This window comes from Camellia sinensis, chromosome 12 (assembly GCF_055761805.1).
Source record: "Camellia sinensis isolate YWXY chromosome 12, ASM5576180v1, whole genome shotgun sequence".
Classification (NCBI taxonomy): domain Eukaryota; kingdom Viridiplantae; phylum Streptophyta; class Magnoliopsida; order Ericales; family Theaceae; genus Camellia; species Camellia sinensis.
Genome location: NC_138972.1, coordinates 77,041,452 through 77,062,064, shown reverse-complemented (window position 1 = coordinate 77,062,064; position 20,613 = coordinate 77,041,452). Strand labels below are relative to the sequence as shown.

Here is a 20,613-nt window from a genome sequence, read left to right as displayed (position 1 = left end):
AAGAAAAGATGGGTATAAAGAAAGTGGGGGATATGGGCGGTGGATGTGTGATAATGGTTTTGGATGGAGAATGGAAAAGAGGATAGAATAATAAGGAGAAAAGGGAATGGGAAGATTAAAATAAAAAGAAAGGAAAGAGAGTGATACTGTGAGAGAGAGAGAATTCATCCGATGCATAGTTCTCCCCACACGCCCCACACAAGGTCTCTCCATGCTCATCTTCATCTTCCTCATCCAAACCCTCCTCTTCATCTTTCGTCTGTGGCTTTGAAAACTTTGTTTGAGATTCGGATCCCCGCACTTTAGAGTTTGACTTGGATTTGTTGCTACTATGATTTGAGACTGAAGATTTCTCCTTCTGTTGTTTCTTTGCAGCACCAGTAACAACTTCAAATATTGTAGGAAGATCATTTATCATATTGAAAAGTCGCTTCCTGTCAGCTTTATCAAATCCGAATCTAGCACCAAAATAGAAGGCGACAGAAAGTAACCATGCATCACTGTGGACAGCAACAAGGGATAACCAATCCTTTTCCTGCATCCCATCTCGGGCAAAGTTAATACCCAATGCAGGCTCTGGGAGTTCTGGAGGCACTTCTTCAGCAGGTAAATTGACCTCCCATTGCTCACTTGGAAATCCATACAAGCACAGGTTTTCCTTCTCAGGATCACACTGCTGATAAAACTCTTCAACATCTGTGGTGAGAGCTTTGATCATGCCGGCTCGTCGACCTTTGAAATCCCTAAAAACCTCTTCGACAGTGCGAGGATTGTACTGAGCTCCTCCGTCCATTAGAAGCAGAGAGAAAGTGATAAAGAATAGGGTTTCTGGTGTTTGGTTTGGTGATGTTGTTGAAAAACTCCCGCGAGCAGCGAAGGCAAGGTTGCCGGCCGGCTGCCCGCCGGAAAGAAAGGAGTATATGCCTAAATCTTATCGCTCTGATACCATGTAAAAAAATGATGTATTATTGATTGATATTTGATAGATAGATTACAAGATGATGATTCCTATATATAGAAGAGGGTGAGTGTGTAGTAGGTAAGGAGTAGGTGAAGTGGAGGTGGTAGTGGTGTAGTGGGTTAGGTTTAGTGGAGTAGGTGAGGTGGTAGTGGTGTAGTGGGTTAGGTTTAGTGGAGTAGGTGAGGTGGTAGTGGTGTAGTGGGTTAGGTTTAGTGGAGTAGGTTTAAGTGGGTGAAGTAGGTGGAGAGTAGGTGGATTTTAACTGTATAAGGTGTTTTGTGCATCTCCTGATCAAGCAAGGAAGGAAATGCGTGAAGCATGTTTTGATTATTTGAGCCTTGGAGGTGTGTGTTCAACAGGACCAGTGGCTTTACTCTCTGGTCTAAATCCTAGCCCATTGAGCTTGATACTCCATTTCTTTGCTATAGCCATATATGGTGTTGGCCGTCTCTTGCTACCATTTCCTTCCCCTAAGCGCCTGTGGATAGCAGCTAGATTATTTTTGGGTGCATCGGCTATCATTTTTCCCCTCTTTCTCTCACATGGGCTTGTCCCCTCTCTCTCCTCCGTTTGATTTCAAAATCCATTATTTTTATTTATTTTCTCCAAACCACTTTCCTTATTTCCCCCATCTTTCATTTTGATTTCAAATATATTTTTATTATTTCTTTCTTTATTTTTCTTTCACATTATTTTTTAATCTTTTTCAAATTCCATTCATACCATATAGCTTTGCACACCAAACCATCTTTTATTCATCTCAGGGATCAACCCCGATCACAATTTTAACAAAAAAAAAAAAAAAAAAAAAAACAACCACAACAACACAAACCACAACACCACAAGATTTGTTTTCTTTTCTGCAGACGGCCACCCACCGACCTCACTTTTTCGCCTATTCCGCCGGTCTTTTCTTCTTGCCTCTGTCCTGGGCGGCCCTTGACGGTGTTGCCTCCGTGTTTCCCACTCCACTGGGCACGATCACTCCACCCTGCTCCTCCACTACAGCATATGGCGGACCTCCAAATCGGAACATAACGGTGGCCTTCCGCTTCAGCTCCTTATTTTCCGCCTTTAGCACACTTATCTCTGCTCGCGCATCCTTATACATGCGTTGGAGCAGAGCCAGTTGGGCGTTTAACTGCTGCACCTCATTTGTCCTACTCTGCAGCCGGTGCGACAAGTTTGTGACCGCAGTCATAGTTTCAACACAGGACTTCAATGTATACTGATTAGCTTCAATATCCGTTTGCACTGCCATTTTTTGCTCCACCGACCGCATCGGAAAGTTCAACAGAGCAAAATCAGAGGTGTTTGGTTGAGGTTCACAGGCCACCGCACCAGTTATCTCTCTTGTTGACTCGTTGAGGTCGGGAAAGAGAGTGAGCAGACCACGGGAAGAAGAGGCTACGTTCTGGGTAGCTGAACGGGAAGAAGAAGCCATGTTTTTGGGTTGCTGAGTGTTTCAGAGAAGGGTTGGTTACAGAATGTTACAGAGAACGAAGAGGTTTCAACTGGTTTGTTATGCTTCCAAGCCTCAGACTTCGCTTTGGTTTATAAAGACAGAGACGACGAGGCCGACACGCGCTCTGTCCATCACGTGCATCGCCGCGTGTCAGGTGCCCCTTTTGATGGCTCGACGCTTTCTGTTGGGCACGTCTTTTGATGAAGTGGGCGCGCCTTTTGATGGCGCGCCTTTTGATGGCACGCATTTTTATGGATTGGGCACGCCTTTTGATGGCACGCCTTTTGAAAGATTGGGCACACCTTTTGAGGGTGCGACTTTTTATGGGTCCGACAAGACTCTGTAAACTGTCCCGACATTGATTCCGGTTAGTTTCTACAAGGGTCCAGCAAGACTCCGTAAACTGTCACAACAACTGTCACAACATTGTCTGCTACAACGGTCCGACATGACCCCATAAACTGTCTTCTACATCGGTCTGACACCGCCATCCAGTGTCTTCTACATCGGTATGACACCACCATACAGTGTCCTCTACAACGTTATGACACCCCCATACAGTGTCCTCTACAACGTTATGACACCACCATCCAGTGTCTTCACCAATGGTCTGACACGACCATACAGTGTCACCTATCCTCTTTTATTTTTATGTATTTTCTTGTTTTGTTACTCTCTCCAAACTCAAGTTGGTTAGTTCCTATCCCCCTTGAATTTGCGGGGGGCTGTTAAAATCCACCTACTCTCCACCTACTTCACCCACTTAAACCTACTCCACTAAACCTAACCCACTACACCACTACCACCTCCACTTCACCTACTCCTTACCTACTACACACTCACTCTCTTCTATATATAGGAATCATGAATCATTGTAATAGATATCAATATAAATCAATCAATAATACAATTCTCTATTTCTCTTTATACATTAAATTTCTACAAACACTAAACATCTAAAACATAAATATCCAACAAATACTAATATATGTCTTAACACTTAAAAACATCAATATCAAAAGAAAGGGTAGGTTAGGTCGGTGTCAGTCAATCATCATTCTCAACATCAATGGCAAGCAAACTATCATCTTCTTCTCCATCAGTTGATTTGTATCCCTCAACATCTTCCTCCTCTGTGTCATCTGAGCCCGCTTCCTCTTCATCTATTAATTGAAGTGGAGTCAATGTTGATGATTTAGATATCCTCGGTTGTGCCTTTGAGCGTGAACTTGTTGCTCTACTTGCATGGCTACTTTCTTCTACTCCAGAAGCTCTAGCAACAATGGCCCACGTCAAGCCATCATCATCATCAAACACAAGCTCATTATCTTCATCTGATTCTCCATCCATCCTCCCAAGCAACCACTCATTGCTTTCATCAATATTTTGCAAAGATATGGGATCAAGAGTGTTGCGCAAGTCATACCTAAATCTCAATGTTCTATTGTATTTGACATACACTAAATCATTGAGACGTTGTTGTTCCAATCTATTTCTTTTATTGCTATGAAGCTGCAATTATTAAAAAGATATTAAATTCTATATAATTAGAATAAAAAATATTTGAATTGAACAAAAAATTAGTTAGAATGTTAAATACTCACATGTTCGAATACACTCCAATTTCGTTCACAACCCGATGAACTACATGTTAGGCTAAGGACTTTTATGGCAAAAGTTTGCAAGTTTGGAGTATAAGAACCATATGATGCCCACCAATCAGCTGCGATAATCCACTAGTTAGAAATAATTGTTACCAAGTATTAAGTTTTACTAAAAGTATTACTAAAAATAAACTCTATGAGTCTATAATATATTACCTGGTGCTCTTGTATTTCTTTGCCTAATCGCAACAGACTTGCCAAAAAGACTCTCAGCCTTCATATAAATACTCATCTCATTAGTGATCAAATCTTGAACAGTGACATCCGGGACCAACCTTTGCATGCATTCATAAAACCCATTCATCACTTCATGATCTCTTTGCACCTCTAACGCTTTTGGGTAAAAGAATTCTGGGTTAAGAAAATGTGCAGCTGCATGTAAAGGTCGATGCAATTGAACATCCCATATTTTGTCAATGATTTCGAAAATTTCATTATACTTCTCTTCTTTATGATCAAATGAACTTGCAATGCATTCTTTTGCCCTATCCATTGCCTCATAAATGTATCCCATGGGAGGTTTCTTCTCGGTATCAACCAATCTAAGCACTTTGACAAGAGGACCTGAGACCTTAAGGGCAAACACAACAGTATTCCAAAATGAAGGCATCAACAAAGTTTGTGCCATTCTTTTACCTTGTGGCTCCTTTGCCCATTTGCTTGAGGTCCAATCTTCGGAGGTGACCATCTTTCTCAAATTGTTTTTTTGTTGATGCATCCTAGACAAAGTCAAAAAGGCGGTTGCAAATCTAGTTTTTGCAGGCTTGATCAAATTCTTCAAATTTGTAAAGCGCCTCATCATGTTTAGCAACGTAGGCCGATTGTAAATGTAGCCATATACTGCAATACCCCTTTCAAATGTCTTTTTCAGTCTAGGTATCTTGAAAATGTCTTCTAACATCAAGTCCAAACAATGAGCAGCACATGGTGTCCAATACAAGTGTTCATACTTAGCTTCCAAAAACCTCCCTATAATGTAACAATAATGAAGAATTATTATTTTCAAGTTTTTAAATTTTAAATACAAAACAAACTATGAGTAAACAATTTTGATGTAAGGAATGAGGAAATATTCTTACTCGCCAACACATTAGCTGCAGCACTATCAGTGATAACTTGCACCACATTCTCTTTTCCAACTTTCTCCACAAACTTGTCTAGTAATTCAAATAGCTTTTGTCCATCCTTTGAATAGCTAGAAGCATCAACCGACTCAACAAACATGGTTCCTCTTGGACAATTAACTAAAAAGTTAATCAATGTCCTTCCTCTCTTATCAGTCCAACCATCTGCCATTATGGAACACCCGTATTTTGCACAATCCTCTTTATGATACTTCATCAAATCTTCAGTATGTTTCACTTCTTTTTTGAGTTAGGTAACCCGCACTTCATCGTATGTTGGTGGCTTCATACCAGGACCATATTGGCCAATGGCTTCAATCATTGGTCCAAAACTCTCATAATTTACTGCATTAAAAGGGATGCCAGCATCATACATCCACCTTGCAAATCTTTGTAGTGCTCGAGCTCTCATTTCTTTTTTGTAAGGGTCATTTGCATCAATTTTGATTTGTTTCCCTTTTGCTTGGTCTTTTCGATTTTTCACCACTGATTCAGGATTGGGTGTGAAGTAAACATCCATAGGCCCTTTTCTCTTTGGCGTTTTTGATTTGGATTTGGATTTGGATTTGGATGAACCTTGGCTACTACTTGTCAACTTGCGGTGTTGATTGACATTGATCTCAACGACATCATCATCTTCATCTTCATCTTCATCTTCCATGTCCATGTCATCGAAATCAGGCAACATGTTCATTTCTTCTTTTTGTGTCTTTTTTTTGGACATGAACTCTCTAATCTCTTCTCTTACATGAGAAGGACACTTCGGGCAAGCAGTGACATTCCTATAATCTCCCGCAAGGTGTTGTTTCACCCGATAAACACCTCCATTTGATACTTTACCACAAAAATTACACTCAAACTTGTTTAAATTATTCTCCTCCACCAAATGGGCATATTGCCACGCCGGATCTTTTCTATTACTTTCCGATGTCATTTTCTACTTAGTACTTACTACACAACACAAAAAATAAATAACAAAAAAATAATTTCAGTATAATGAATGTAATGCATGTTATGTGATGAATTAATTAATGAATGTAATGTATGAATCAATTTTCTATTTTTTTAATTAATGATGAATTAATTAATTAATGTACATTCCATTACATTTATTCCTATGTTACATTCAATTTTCTATTAATGTATAATGTATGTAATTTAATGTATGTAATGTATGAATTAATTAATGTTATGAATCAATTTTCAATTTTTTTAATTAATGGTGAATTAATTAATTTCAGTATAATGATGAATCAATTTCAGTATAATATAATCATAATAAATGTAATATATCTATTTTTTTATTTATGTATGTATGTATGAATTAATTAATTTATTTATTTGTTTATGTAATAATCAGGGTTATGAAAGTCAAATAATTGAAAAAAAAATTTATTTATTTATTTATCATAATCAATTTATTTATTTATTTATTTATTTATGAATTAATTAATTTATGAATTAATTAATTTATCATAATCAATTAATTAAGTTATTTATGAATTTATTTATCAATTAATTAAGTTATTTATGAATTTATTTATTTATTTATTTATTTATCATAATCAAAAGAAAAGAAAAAAATAAAAAATAAAAAATAAAAACAGATCACCTTCAACGAAGGTAAAAGAAAAGAAAAAAAAAAACAGAGAACCTGCGAAGCCGATCGAAGAAGAAGGAGAAGGGGAGAGAGTCGATCTGCGAAGCCGATCGAAGTCGATCGAAGTTGAACTAGAGCCTGCGAAGTCGATCGAGAACCTGCGAAGTCGAACCTGCGAGAAGTCGATCGAAGTCGAGTCGCAGAGGAAGAGGAAGAGACGACTTCTTTTTTGGAACACAGGTTCGTAATCGATCGATTAGGGTTATTTGAGTCCTATTTGTCTCATATGGTACATGGGTCGTAATCCTCTGTGATTACGAGCCATTCGAAAGGTTATCTGAGTTGTTAGATCAGATCTACGACTTGAACACTGAGTCGCGCCTAGGCGATCGCCTTGCGCCTCTCTCGCCTTGATCAAGTCGCGTCTAAGGCGAGCGCCTGGTTCAATTCGCCTCGCCTGGTACCTGTACAGGCGCAGATGCTGAGCCTCGACTCGCCTTGCGCCTAGGCGCGCCTTTGACAACACTGCAGCATCCTATTAGTAATCATGTCTCTTATTCTAATCTGTCTTTCTTATATAAAGTATTTATGTCTAAAGTGTCTTCTGTGAGTCTACCTACCAATTTTCAGGATGCTCTCTCTATTCCAGAATGGAAACATGCCATGATGGAAGAGATGAGAGCTCTCAACAAGAGTGACAGTTGGGAGTTAGTGGAGTTACCTAGAAGCAAACATTCAGTTGGGTGTAAGTGGGTGCACACGGTCAAACACAAAACAGACGGTTCCATAAAACGGTACAGAGCAAGACTGGTTGCCAAGAGCTTCACTCAGACTTATGGGGTGGATTACCAGGAGACATTTGCACTGGTTGCTAAGATGAATTCTGTGAGAATCTTACTCTCTCTTGCTGCAAATTTGGATTGGCCACTTCATCACTTTGATGTGAAGAATGCCTTCCTTCATGGAGACCTAGCAGAAAAGATCTATATGGATATTCCTAATGGTTTTGCGGATGCTAAGTCCAACGGTAAAGTATGCAGGCTCCGAAAGTCACTTTATGGGCTAAAGCAGTCTCTTAGGGCTTGGTTTGAAAGGTTTGCTCAAACTATACTAAAATATGGGTTTAAGCAAAGTCAAGTTAATCACACCTTATTTGTGAAACACTCCTCATATGGTAAGACCACAACTCTTATTGTCTATGTTGATAGTATTGTTCTGACAGGAGATGATGTTGAGAAGATTCCTCATTTAAAAGAATACTTAGCCAAGGAGTTTGAATCAAAGACTTAGGCTATTTAAAGTATTTTTTGGGTATTGAAGTACCTCGGTCCAAGGATGGCATCTTCATATGCCAGAGGAAGTATGTATTTGACTTGTTAAAGGAAACAGGAATGCTTGGAGGTAGACTATGTGATACACCTCTAAAACCGAGCTAGAAATTGAGTGAGGATCAAGAGGGATCAAGAGGGAGATCCAATGGACAGGGGGAGATACCAAAGGTTAGTGAGTAAGCTCATATACTTATCTCACTCATGTCTAGACATTGCCATTGCAGTGAGCATAGTTTGCCAATTTATGCATGCTCTTAGAAATTCCCACTTAGAGGCAGTTATGAGAATCCAGAGATACCTGAAGGCGAATCCTGGAAAGGGTCTCTATTTCCCAAAACATGGACACCTCAGCGTGGAGGCATTCATTGATGCGGATTGGGCTGGATCAATCACTGGCAGACGATCAACTTCAAGATATTGCATATTTGTTGGAGGCAACCTAGTCACATGGCGAAGTAAGAAACAGAATGTGGTTGCTAGATCTAGAGCTGAGGCATAATTCAAGGCTATGGCTTAGGGTGTATGTGAATTGCTATGGATTAGACTATTGTTGGGAGACTTAGGGTTACATCAGACCGATTCCATGAGATTATACTGTGACAATAAGGCCGCAAACAACATAGCTCATAATCCAGTTCAACATGACAGAACTAAGCATGCGGAGATTGATAGGCACTTCATCAAGGAAAAGCTCACTAGTGGCACCATATGTATTCTTTTTATGAAGACTAGGGATCAATTAACAGATGTTCTCACCAAGGGACTAGGGAGTAAACCAGTTAATGGCATTCTTAACAAGTTAAGCATGAGAGATATCTTCGCAGCAGCTTGAGGGGAAGTGTTAGAATAGGAAATAATATTGTGTGATTTTATTCTTATTTGATTTTCTCCCGTAATTGGTGTAATGGACTCACCCATAATTTATGCCTTGTGCCACTCCTGTAATTACTGATTATTATCTATATAAAAGGGGATGAGGTCTAATTCATACCCTAACTCTTTCTCTTCTTTAAATTTACAAGGAGGGGTAAGCAAAATTGATCTCACTAATGTGTCAAAGAAATAAACATGGCTAGTTCGCAATTGCAATAATTATTGCAGTGGTGGGAAGCCAAGCCATCATCACTGGAACATTCTCAATCATCAAACAGTCCTCTACTCTGTGTTGCTTCCCAAAAGTCAAAATAGTACATACCTTTCTCAAAGTGCATGGCCACATTAATACTTGTACGCATAAAAAAACCCCCAAGTTCAGCAGGGTAGATGCATTTAAAAAGGACAAATTTTAGCGGATGGTGCTGCTACAGTTGGTGGCAAATTTACATCCCGAAGATCAACTGGATCTTAATGGTGTTACGCTTGGCTATTACTTTTGTAAAATAGCTCAACTTTGCTTACCTCGTGAACACACGCCATCCCACCTTAATGCACACCAACCCCAATTTCTCCTCCAACACCGGCAGATCAAGCCCAGCGTACAGCGCACGCCACTTCCCCATTCATTGTTTTAGATTGGAGTTTGAAACACCACCACCTTCCCCCCATTTCGTCTCTACTCTTTGATCGATCAAGCCTTCGCATGCCAATTTCAATAAGTAGATTGAGCACCTGATCAGTAGATCAACCTCTATTGATATGTTATTTTTTCCTCAGTTTTCCTTTTTTATTCATTTCTTCCTCTATTTTTGTGGTTGAAAGTGGAGAGAAGGGGATGTGAAGTTGAGGGAAGGGTGGGGGAAGATAGTTGTGGGGAAGGAGTAAAGAGGAGAATAGCGAGAACTTTGTGAGAGGCAGCCAAGGTGATGGTGATCAGGCAAGGGAGGGAGTGGTTGATGGAGAAGGAAGAGCAAGCAATGGTTAGTGGCAGGGCTAGGGATTGAAGAAGTATTGGAGAAAAAGAAGAGAAAATGTTTGGCAGTAAGTTTAGTTCTAATCTTGGGTTGTTTGGATGTAAGCTGTGTATACCCAAGGATATTTAGGGTAAAATAGATATTTCAATCTAAAATCTGACATCATCATTTTCCATCGAGTAAATTCTATTCGGACACTACAAAAAACCTCAGTACACACCATTTGTGTCTTTTGGATATAAACTAACGAACATTTTCGGACATGAACTTCTGAACAAAAATGAATTGTTCAGATATACATTCAGTTCAACAGTTTATACTCGAACAATTGTTTTTTGTTCAGAAGCTTATGTCCGAACATTTTATGTGGCCTGCAAATAGAATTTCCCTTTTCCATCTTATAAAACTAACATATCACTAACGCCAAAAAATAAAAATGCTATGCAAATTTGAATGAGGGAGGTTAGTGTAATTATTTTAAAAAATATGGAGCTTCCTATATTTTCTCCAAAACTCAATGAAGGTCAGTGTAATTTACCCCCAAAAAAAAGTTCGACAACATAAACTGAAACTGAACTAAATATATTAAATAAATAAACATAATAATATTCATAAAAACATTCACATTAAAAAAAGAAAGAAAGAAAAAGAAAAAAAAAAGAGTACAAAATAATAATAATAAATTAATGCTATTATGAACCAAAAATTGTTTCAAATATTGTCAAATAACTCAATTTTATTAAAAACAAGTGTAATGATTCTAAAATGTGCAGGCACAATGGTCAATCCCACCGCTTTAACTCAATAATTTTTGCCAATTGCTTGATCAACACCTGTTGTTTTAATTCATCGATTAATGTTTTAGACCATCTGCCAATAATTGATTCAATACCCTTTTTTTGGAGTATTTTACCTTAACCTGCCCTGGGCAAATTGTATTGCATTTAGTAAAGATCTGTTTCGAAGTTAAGATCCCAAGAAAATAATGTCTAAAAATTTAGTTACGCTGTAAATAATAGTACTCTTATTTACTTTATTAATATAATAATATACAACATTTTATATGATCCTTAAAAGAAATTGTATAAAATATATGAAAAAAGAAAAATTTGTGTCGACACAACTTATTGTTTCGATATATTACAGAGTATTTTGGTGCATTTTCCATGTTCATGTGTGTTACAATGGAAACACCAGAATTTTAACAATCCACAAGTGTTTCATTTCAGTCCCTTAGGAAACAGAACTATTTTGCCCGTTTTAATGGAAACAGATTGAAATTTGGTTCCTTGGTGAAGATAGACAGATAAACAATGCGACAGATGATGAAGTAAAGAAACAAAAACTATTATTTACAAAAGCTAACTATATTTACCATGGAAACATGCAAAGTTGTCTACAAAAGCTAACCATATTTACCATGGAAACATGCAAAGAATATTGAACTCAAAGAATTTAAAAAGATAGGAATCAGAAAAATCAACATACCCTTCCATCAGTCAACAGAAGCGAAATCTTCTTCAGTTTGATGTTGAGATCAACACTACTAAGAGTATCTTTATCAGACCCTCCTTCAGGAAATTTAAATCTCATACTTTTCCAGAAGTAGAATATGTGATATGAAAGCCACATATCTAGACTATCACATTGAACCTCCACATTGACATCTGCGAGGTCTAGTTGATTCTTACGAAATTCAGCCTCAACATTAAATTGAGAAAACTGGAAAAAAGGCCATGAGGGGGATGTCTTGCCGACACATATGCCCACTGTTCCATTTATTTTTTCCAAGCTTGACTTTATTTTTACAGTTCTGCTACTAAAAACCAGCTCGCTACGTCTACTCTGCAAAGTAAGTGCAATAAAATTGTAGCGAACTCCTTCGTCTATGTCACATGAATCATTGAGCGGCCTCTCCTCCGGAACTTGGGCCTCCCCAAATATGCTAAATGCCTCTCTGCTGATCCAGGCTGGGATATGAATCTTTATGCCTATATTTTCTGACTTCACAATAAGGGGAACAGCATTCTGCTTCATGTTTTCTGATGCAAAACAGCTTGATGTACCTGAAGATTGAGGAGAACTTTCTGCAACATTAACAGTCACATTTTCATTTTGATCCACTAGACCCAACATTGAATTCTTTAGTGATGCATCCACAATTGAAGTTTGGGCCAGTTGTCCAAGGTAAGAACTGAACAAGTCGATGAGCTCAGTCCAGTCAAACAAATGTAACCAAATATCTAAGGAAGGGAGGGAAACATGAAGCTCATTTTCCTCTGGCTCTGACATTGAAAGATGAATGTCAATGACTGATGAGATTGGGCAAGAAGATGTGCATTCTGCTAACATAAAATAATTGAGCTGTGAAAACAATGCTAGCGAATGGAAAGAAACATCAAGGAACAGGGATTTTTCATTTTTAATCGAACCAGAGCATATAAATTGCATATCAGCCCTAGCAAGCAATTCCAAGGAGACCAAATCGCTTCTTGGGCGATAGAAATTAATTGACAATGAATTGACACAACATCTAGTTTCTGTGACGGCCACAGTCGAGGCTTCAGGTTCAAATGCACCACTCTCTTTTATACTCTTCTTGAACTGAAGAAACTGTAGAACATCAGATGTGAAACCTTTAGATATTCTATCAACAGAGTTGAACTGATCTATGATGTCCAGTAGTGTTTCAAATCCAACAAAACTGTAGCCATCTGTTTTTCGGGGGGAAGAAAAAAAAAAGTGGGCGCGTCAATTTAATAAAGCAACAATTAAAGCTGAGAAGGAAATAAAAAATAATGTATGTTGCAAGTGACAACAAAAGTAACACCATTTTACCTTTAGCAATAAGTTGGCAATTGTCAACCCTAGCCATAACACATGTTGAAGCAAGAGAACTAACACAAGAGGAGTCATTTATGTACGGTATTCTGACCCATACATTAGCACTGAATTGTGCGATAAAGGTGGTATATCCATGTCCCCTGTTTTGATCAACCACTGAGGAATCAAATTCATCATCATTTAACAGCAGAAGCGATAGTGATAAATCCCGTACAAATACATTCAAACAATGATTTCTCTCCGCAATTTTGTTTGCTGCAACCAAACATTCAGGAGGAATGTCCTTCAACACAATATTTGAACAGCTGTTATGGATGAAACTACAGTATGACTGCGGAATTTCAAGCTTTAACAACTTATGGTCATCACCCTCCACAGGTGTAAACAAAGTGGAATCCAGTATCTCAAACTTATAAGTAATCACACTATCTTGTTCTGAGCCCCTATACGTAGGATTTTCTGTGACATGCTGCTCATTTCCCTTGGAGCACCAATCAGGTAACTCAAAATAACCAATCATTATGGCCACAAAATCAGGAGGTAAAATGCAAGACACATGCTGAATGCTGAAGCTTATTTCAATCTGGGACTTCAATGGTCCATCTTTTTGTTTCCTTACCCTCACATTTAAAATAGGAGGAAGATTTGTTAATAAGGGACCCCACAAAAAGTCATGGATATTGTGAGTCCACCAAGATGAACAGAGACTCAATCCCTCAGTGGAACACAACATATCCAAACAGTCTCTGCGGATTGAGAGTGAAGATTTTGAGGTAGGTAGAAATATAGTTCCAATAATACACGAGCAATCATGAAAATGTATCCTGATTCTGCTGAGATTTAAATCTACTAGTACATCCGAACCAACCAAATTCTGTGACACAGTCACTGCATCTTTACCAATTCCAGAATTCAATGGCAAGGCACAAGACATTTTGGATCCTCTCACACTGAATTTAGGACTTCCATCTTTTCTTTCCCTCAATTTTAAAATTTTCCTCCACTCGGGAATGGTGCGAATAAGTGAACTCTCAAGATCACTAAGACAACCAAAGTTGTAAACAGTAACAAATGGAAAGCGGTCCAATGGAATGTTTGCCCATTCAGAGGAACCAGTTTCAGAGAAGTTTGAGGAACCAAACTTTTCAAAGCCAAAACACTGAATTGCTATCGAATTTTCACCATTCATAGAAGCGCTAAATGAATTCTTGACAGCATGTGATGTACCATACTGAAGAATTTTATCAGAAAATTCAACCAGCAATCTGACTATATATGGATAGCAGTGAAGCTCAACATCACTAAGGCATACTTCATACTTGTGAAAAATTATGTCCAGATTCCTGCATTCTTCATAATGTAAACGAACACATCCATCAGCAGATGTGCTTTTGTCTCTACAATTTTCACTTTGATTACTATGTTCAAAATCTCTGTCTTGCTGCTGTACATACTGGACAGAAAAAGGATTTCCAGATGAGCATAGAATTTGGCCATCTTTATCACCTTCCAATAAATAAGTGATTATTTTAAATGCCTTCATAGAGATCCAGCACTCCTGCAACTCCATTAAAACATACCTGCAAGTTGATGAACAGAGTATTTTTTGCTTTTAACAGAAATTAAAATCAATAAGCTTGGAGTTAACAGTTTCTAGCAACTAGAGTCACGGAGTTTCGACATTGGCAGTACAATTTCTATCGAATAATGTTAGATGCATGGATGGCAGAGAGAGAGAAATATCATGCATATGTGAAAAGCTTGGCACTAATACAGCAACCTTCAAATGGGATCATAAATGGTAAGATGTAACCAATTAGGAATCATATTATATATATGTGTGTGTGTGTGTGTTGTTGGTTGTTGTTATTAGGAATCATAATCTTGCTGTGTCCATGTTCTCCTGATGAAATGAAGTTCTTAATATTTACACAAAAATAAATTGCAACTTACAAGTTATATTGGCTAATTTCTTTAAAAGAAAAAACTTGAGACGCCTAAAACATGAACCCTAAATTTACCCACAATGACGTAGACCGCTCCATGTCAGTTATTGATTGGTTTAAAAATCAACAACCTACTACGACCCAACTCCCTGCCACATCATTAGGGGTGAATTTAGGGGTCACGTTTTAGCAATCTCTACCATTTCTCAAAAGAAGAAGAAGAAGAAAATATTTATAAATAAAATAAAAAATTATTTAACTACCATAAAATTTAGCTTTATCATTAAAGTCAATACTAATAATCTTGAAAAACACAAGTATAATTGCAAACATTTTAGGATGGTATATTGTAGCACATCAGATACAGTGATCATGAAGCATATATGGAATAGGGACACAAATATGATATAGCTATGGCAATATCACAAAACTTTACAAAATAGGATATGGGAACAGCATATATACATTAGTAAAAAAATTATATTTTTATAATTTTTTTTAGAGTATTATAGATAAGCTTAAAGAATGGTGAGAAACTATTCTTTAAGCATTAGGGCCACGTTTGTTTTTAGAGGTAGAATGGAGGGGATTGATAGTGAGGGGATTGAGTAAAATTGTGTTTGTTTTGATGATAGTTGTTAGTGTAGGAATTGTTAAATTATTTTTATATAAAATAATAAAACAAATAAAACAAATAAAAAAATATAAAAAATTAAACATTAATGTTTAAAAAAAATTCCCAATATGTAAAAAATAAAAAATAAATAAAAAATTTTCTAGTCCCCTCGCTATTTTTCTAATACCAGCTCCTCCTCCTCCATCCCAATCCCCCTTCCAACCTCCATCTTAATCCCCTCCTCCATTCTAATCCCTTCCCCAACTCTACAAACAAGCATAACACTAAATAACCCCACCCCCATCCTAATCTCCTCCCATCCATTACACCCCAAAACAAACGGGGCCTAAGTGTCTAATATCCATTAGTCAAATTATGGTTATTTTAGTACCCTTATATATATAATTTTTTTTTTTATCTTTACTTTCTATGTAGTATGGATACTGATATGGCAAACATGTAGGACACAATAAGGATATGTTAATTCGATAAACTCTAAAAAAGTAGGGTACTATTTTAAACTCTCATATTACAAGTAGATCAAAATCATAGTAAAACTGATAATAAAAAATAAGATGCTTCCCCAAGTGATCAGACATAATCCACTTGATTATTACCTGATAAATTTTGACAATTTACCATGAAGTCAAATCAAACTTCTGTGACATGTTAAATAAAGACTCACTCACTAATTGCTTCATAATGGCGGTAAACTATGTCAAAAGAACTGACCAAAATCTTTAACTCCTAGGAGTGATACAGCTGCCACATGTTAATCCACCATGCTAAACCCTTGTTTATTGCAAGATGGTGGTGGTTAAGTATTAGTGCCATTTTGCCACAAATCATAGTTTCCAGTCCCCTTCTATGAAACTTGAATCTTCTCTCCAGTCAACAAATAAGATTTGGAAGACTAAGGCTCCATCAGATTTTAAGGCTGAGATTGGTCAACGTCTCAAAGTAGAGTTAACGCCAACAATTCAAAACTAGAACCCTATAAAAGGCCAAACACAACAGAATGCTTCCTGTATTGGCCATGATAAATAATGACTAAAATGAGATCAATCAAGCAATGAAGCAATAAATTGAATATAGAACACTACGAAGATATATAGGTATGTGTGGGTGTTCATGTAGTAGTGAGAACTTGTTGCTTACTTGTGAGTACAAGAACAAACTAAATGAAGCATACCTAATATCTAGTTTGTGCAGATTGAGCAAAAGGATGCAGCTATTTTCTTTATCATTTTCAAGGTCAATATGAAAACTGACTGATTCCACATCCGCAATGATGGAGGAACGAAAAGCTTTTGGAGTTGTCTGTTCACCTGACATGATACTAAATGAATTTTCATTTGGAAAAACAACTGAGTTCCGCTTTGAGAGCAGCAAATCTAAATTTGCAAGCAACCCCAGAACTACACCGTATATTGATGGAGAGAAGTGTGCATGAAGTGACGGTGTAATAATATAAACCTGAAACAAAGAGAAAAACTGAGGACATTCAACAAACGATAAGGGTAATCAATCAAAACATACATCTTGAAGCATTTTGTACATAAGGACATTCTAGATTATACGCTAAAATGAAACTATATATACCATTATAACTTATAACAATGATTCGTAGCGTGATATGGTAAACTTGCAGATAAATCAATCAAAAGTCTACTTCAAGTCCACAATCTTGTAAGCAATTTCACAATTATTTCCCACAGCTGGTCTTACTGTTTCAAGTAAACTGGCCAAGAACTCTTAAACAAGTGAACATTAAAGAAATAATCAACATTCAAAACGAAGCTATAAAACTTCCTTATGTAGGAATCCACATCCACCGCAACTTTTAAGAAATTAACCCTCAGTTGTATCCTTTTCACAACATCCTACAAGGTTAACAGTGTCTTAATCATGAGTGTACATACAAAAGCCATTTTCATCACTTCGTACAGGAAATTTAGCGTTGTTTTGGAAACTAGCTACCTATTTTAGTTGGTTTTTTTGACTTTTTACGAAAAGAAATGTAGAAAAGTAGAGAGAATAGTTGACTTTTTGGTAGTGGCTTTTTGGCCAAAAAGCTAGTTCCCAAACTTGCCCTTATTGTACGTAAAATGAAGGTGAACAAGTGTTTTTTTTTTTTTTTTTGGTTACAATGGAAGCCAAAGCCAATGAAACAAAACTAACTAAACTGGCACCAACCTAGGGCCTCTAAGACCAACATAATGTCACGGCCCTGGTTATTTCCAAGCACTCGATGTGGCGCATAGTCATTCACAAGCTTGGCTAGTGATGCTAAGGCGGAGTTTGTGAACTTGGGTTGAGAGCTTTTTTGGCTAAAATAGCCAATAAAGACAAAAAAAATGCTAAAATAGCCAATAAGACAAAATGTCACATCATACACATCAGTCAAATCACTTTTTCTCTCACAACCGCCTATTCAACTACAAAAAGATTCACAAATCATCCCAAACACAACTTTTTTCCATCTCATAAAATAGTCAAAAAACCAACTAACATAGATCAAGTTCCCAAACAAGGCCTAAGTCATCCTAACTCTTTAATGAATAAGAGAGAAAGCTAGCACACAACAGAACACAAGAGAGAGTTTGAGAGAATGTTCGTATTGCTATAGAGAAATATCTTTACACTCAAGTTGATGTCAAGCGGGTTGTGAGGCAAATGCACCTTCACCCCTTATATAGGCTACCTAGACTTCTAGGAACCATCTAGAACCCTTATTAACTATGGTGTGTAAAAGCTTCACGGAGCCTTCTACCACCTTACAAGAATGATCTAGAACCTATTCTAGAATCTTCTATACACATTCTAGATTTATGTACAATGATCCTCCATTCTCTCAAGTCTTCCAAGAGGTTCCAGACTCATCCATTAGCCTCCATCCTTCTGACCCTCCTCTGGTAGGGTTTCTTTGTCTAGGCAACACGGCGAGATGTGACAATAAGCTGCGGTTTAGGAGGAGTCTTCAGTACTTCTAACTCTGAGGAGTTCTTCATTGCTTCATGCACTAGGGTGTCGGACACCTATTCATTGCTCTAGGCACTTGACAAAGTAAACACAGCCAATTCTGATTTATCAATTGCCGAATCTGTATTGCCAAAATATAGTCCTGATGGAGTCTCTATGCGTGGATCAATTCTATAGCTTCCAAAGAATCTGATTCTAACATTATCGATATGTGGCCATTGTCCCATGCTAACTTAATTCCCTACCATATAGCCCAAAGTTCGGCACTCAAAGAGGTGGCCCATCCCAGCTTCTAAATAAATCCAGCCACCCACATACCATTATGATCACAAATCAGTCCCACAATGCTTGCAACACCTGGGTTTCTTGCCGAATCACCATCAGTATTCACCTGAAGAGTCCCATATTCCAAAGGAACCTATTTCATAACCTGATTATGTATCCTAAGCAGGGAGGCAAAGTCATGCAAAAGTTCCCCTTCCCATACGTGATGTCAAATAACTACCACTAGATCAGTAACAGTTTATTCATTTACAACCAAATCATAGCCAGTACACACATAAACATGATATCCCACTAGTATTCCCCATTCCAGTTCCACAAATCATTGTTTCGATTACAATCCACCCATTGACGAAGGGGATAGTTTGGATTTATAAGCAGCATAAACCCTAGGGGACTTCTTCTGAGATATTTTTCATTTAAAAGTGTATACACCTTTATGCATCAAAAATAACATTTTTAAAACTGTGCATGTGAGTATTTCAATGCACTCTTCTTTAGTAATCCCACATGTTCAAACAACCAATCTACCAAGAGCAATATGTGAAGCCATTAATTGGTGCTTCAAATGTGTGGTGTAGCATGGAGGAAAGAAAGAAGATGCATCTAATTGGCTGGGAAAGGGTATGCCAACCCAAGCCAGTAGGGGGTCTAGGTGAAGCATGTCAATGTATCTTTATTAACTAAGTTGGAATGGCACTTAATGGAGGAGCAAAAACTGTGGGCTCAGGTTTTGAACAACAAATACCTTAAAAGGGGTCGAAAAAGTTGGGAAAGCTTCGAGTCCCTCTTACACATGGAGAAGTATTAGAAAAGGGGGAAGAGTAGTACAAATGGGTATGAAATGAGGGTTGGCAATGGGCAGTGAGTTCATTTTTGGTTAGATAAATGGTTGATGGATAAACTGAAGTAGCAATTGGTGTAGTTCCAATGGAAGTCTTGAACTAGAAGGTGCATGAATATTAAGTGTCAGGTTTGTTAGGCAATTGGGGAGCCTACAAATGTGCAACAATCACCAGCCCAATCTGTTGGGAAGAAACATCATAGTCCACATCCTTTACACCAGGGCCGAACATACATTATTGGAACTCATAACCACTTAAAAGCTTAAGCCTATAAGTGGAGAGCCCATACAATGTATATTAAAGCCCATTCCTTTTACTCTTTATTCGATGTGGGACTCTACCTTCACACCTGCTCTAACAATCTTTCCCTCATGTGTGAACCAAACATTGGGCCTCACTTTACTCCCCCTCGAGTCTTGATCTATTATTAGCACCCATCATAGATGGTACACACTCCCCTTTCATATTGATCCATCTCCAACATCAAGTCCAACCCGGACGATCTGCACACATTCCATTGTGAGCCACCATACTCCATCAAGAGTCACCATGGATTTTTCTTACTCCATCGTGAGTCCTGTGCAAGCTCAAGTCCACCAACATCAATGCTCTAAGATAGCTTGCCCATAGATCTTCAGCCATTGGCTCTAATTCCAGTTGTTAGGGAATTGGGGAACCTACAAAAGTGCAACAATCACCGGCCCAATCTTTTAATATATGTTAAGACCCATTCTTGTTACTCTTTATTCGATGTGGGACTCTACCTTCACACATACTCCAACAAGATCATGGTTGGAATTGGGTACGGATTTGACACCTGCCTCCCTCATAAACTATTATACAGTTAAGAAGCATCATTGTATGAATGGATAATGAGGCTCATGATGAGGATCAACTAATCCAGGGCCACACCTCAGATGGTGACCTGTCTGTGAATTCAATGTATAAGCCATTGCAGCTTGGAGAGAGTTCCAATGTGGGGGGCAAGAAATGGTCAGCATTATGGAAGGTTAAGGGGCCGCCACATATGTGGAACCATTTGCTTTGGTTGCTCAGGAATGATAAGATTCTCACAAAATACTTTTAGGTTTAGAAGACAACTC

The 20,613-nt window shown here is 37.8% G+C and overlaps 2 protein-coding genes and 1 pseudogene across 14 annotated transcripts in view; all 3 read right to left on the bottom strand.

The window, feature by feature from the left end:
- LOC114306815 (vacuolar protein sorting-associated protein, putative (DUF1162)) overlaps window positions 1-20,613 on the bottom strand; it is a 91,183-nt gene that overhangs the window by 23,599 nt on the left and 46,971 nt on the right. For all 12 annotated transcript variants that reach the window (XM_082898997.1, XM_082899005.1, XM_082898996.1 and 9 more), the window contains 3 exons: window positions 16,594-16,877; window positions 12,834-14,419; window positions 11,484-12,709 (listed from right to left, as the gene is read on the bottom strand). In XM_082898997.1, coding sequence (XP_082755123.1) covers window positions 11,484-12,709; window positions 12,834-14,419; window positions 16,594-16,877 — 3,096 coding nt within the window. The remainder of the gene's footprint in view (window positions 1-11,483; window positions 12,710-12,833; window positions 14,420-16,593; window positions 16,878-20,613) is intronic.
- On the bottom strand, window positions 47-975 carry LOC145804585 (PHD finger protein ALFIN-LIKE 4 pseudogene; annotated as a pseudogene). Its single transcript, XR_014346594.1, has one exon. The product of XR_014346594.1 is annotated as a PHD finger protein ALFIN-LIKE 4 pseudogene (transcript).
- On the bottom strand, window positions 3,285-5,431 carry LOC114310373 (uncharacterized). The gene is made up of 4 exons (XM_082899012.1): window positions 5,170-5,431; window positions 4,247-5,059; window positions 4,031-4,149; window positions 3,285-3,938 (listed from the first exon to the last, which is right to left on the bottom strand). The coding sequence occupies exons 1-4, from the start codon at window positions 5,429-5,431 to the stop codon at window positions 3,474-3,476; spliced, it is 1,659 nt and encodes a 552-aa protein (XP_082755138.1). The 3' UTR covers window positions 3,285-3,473.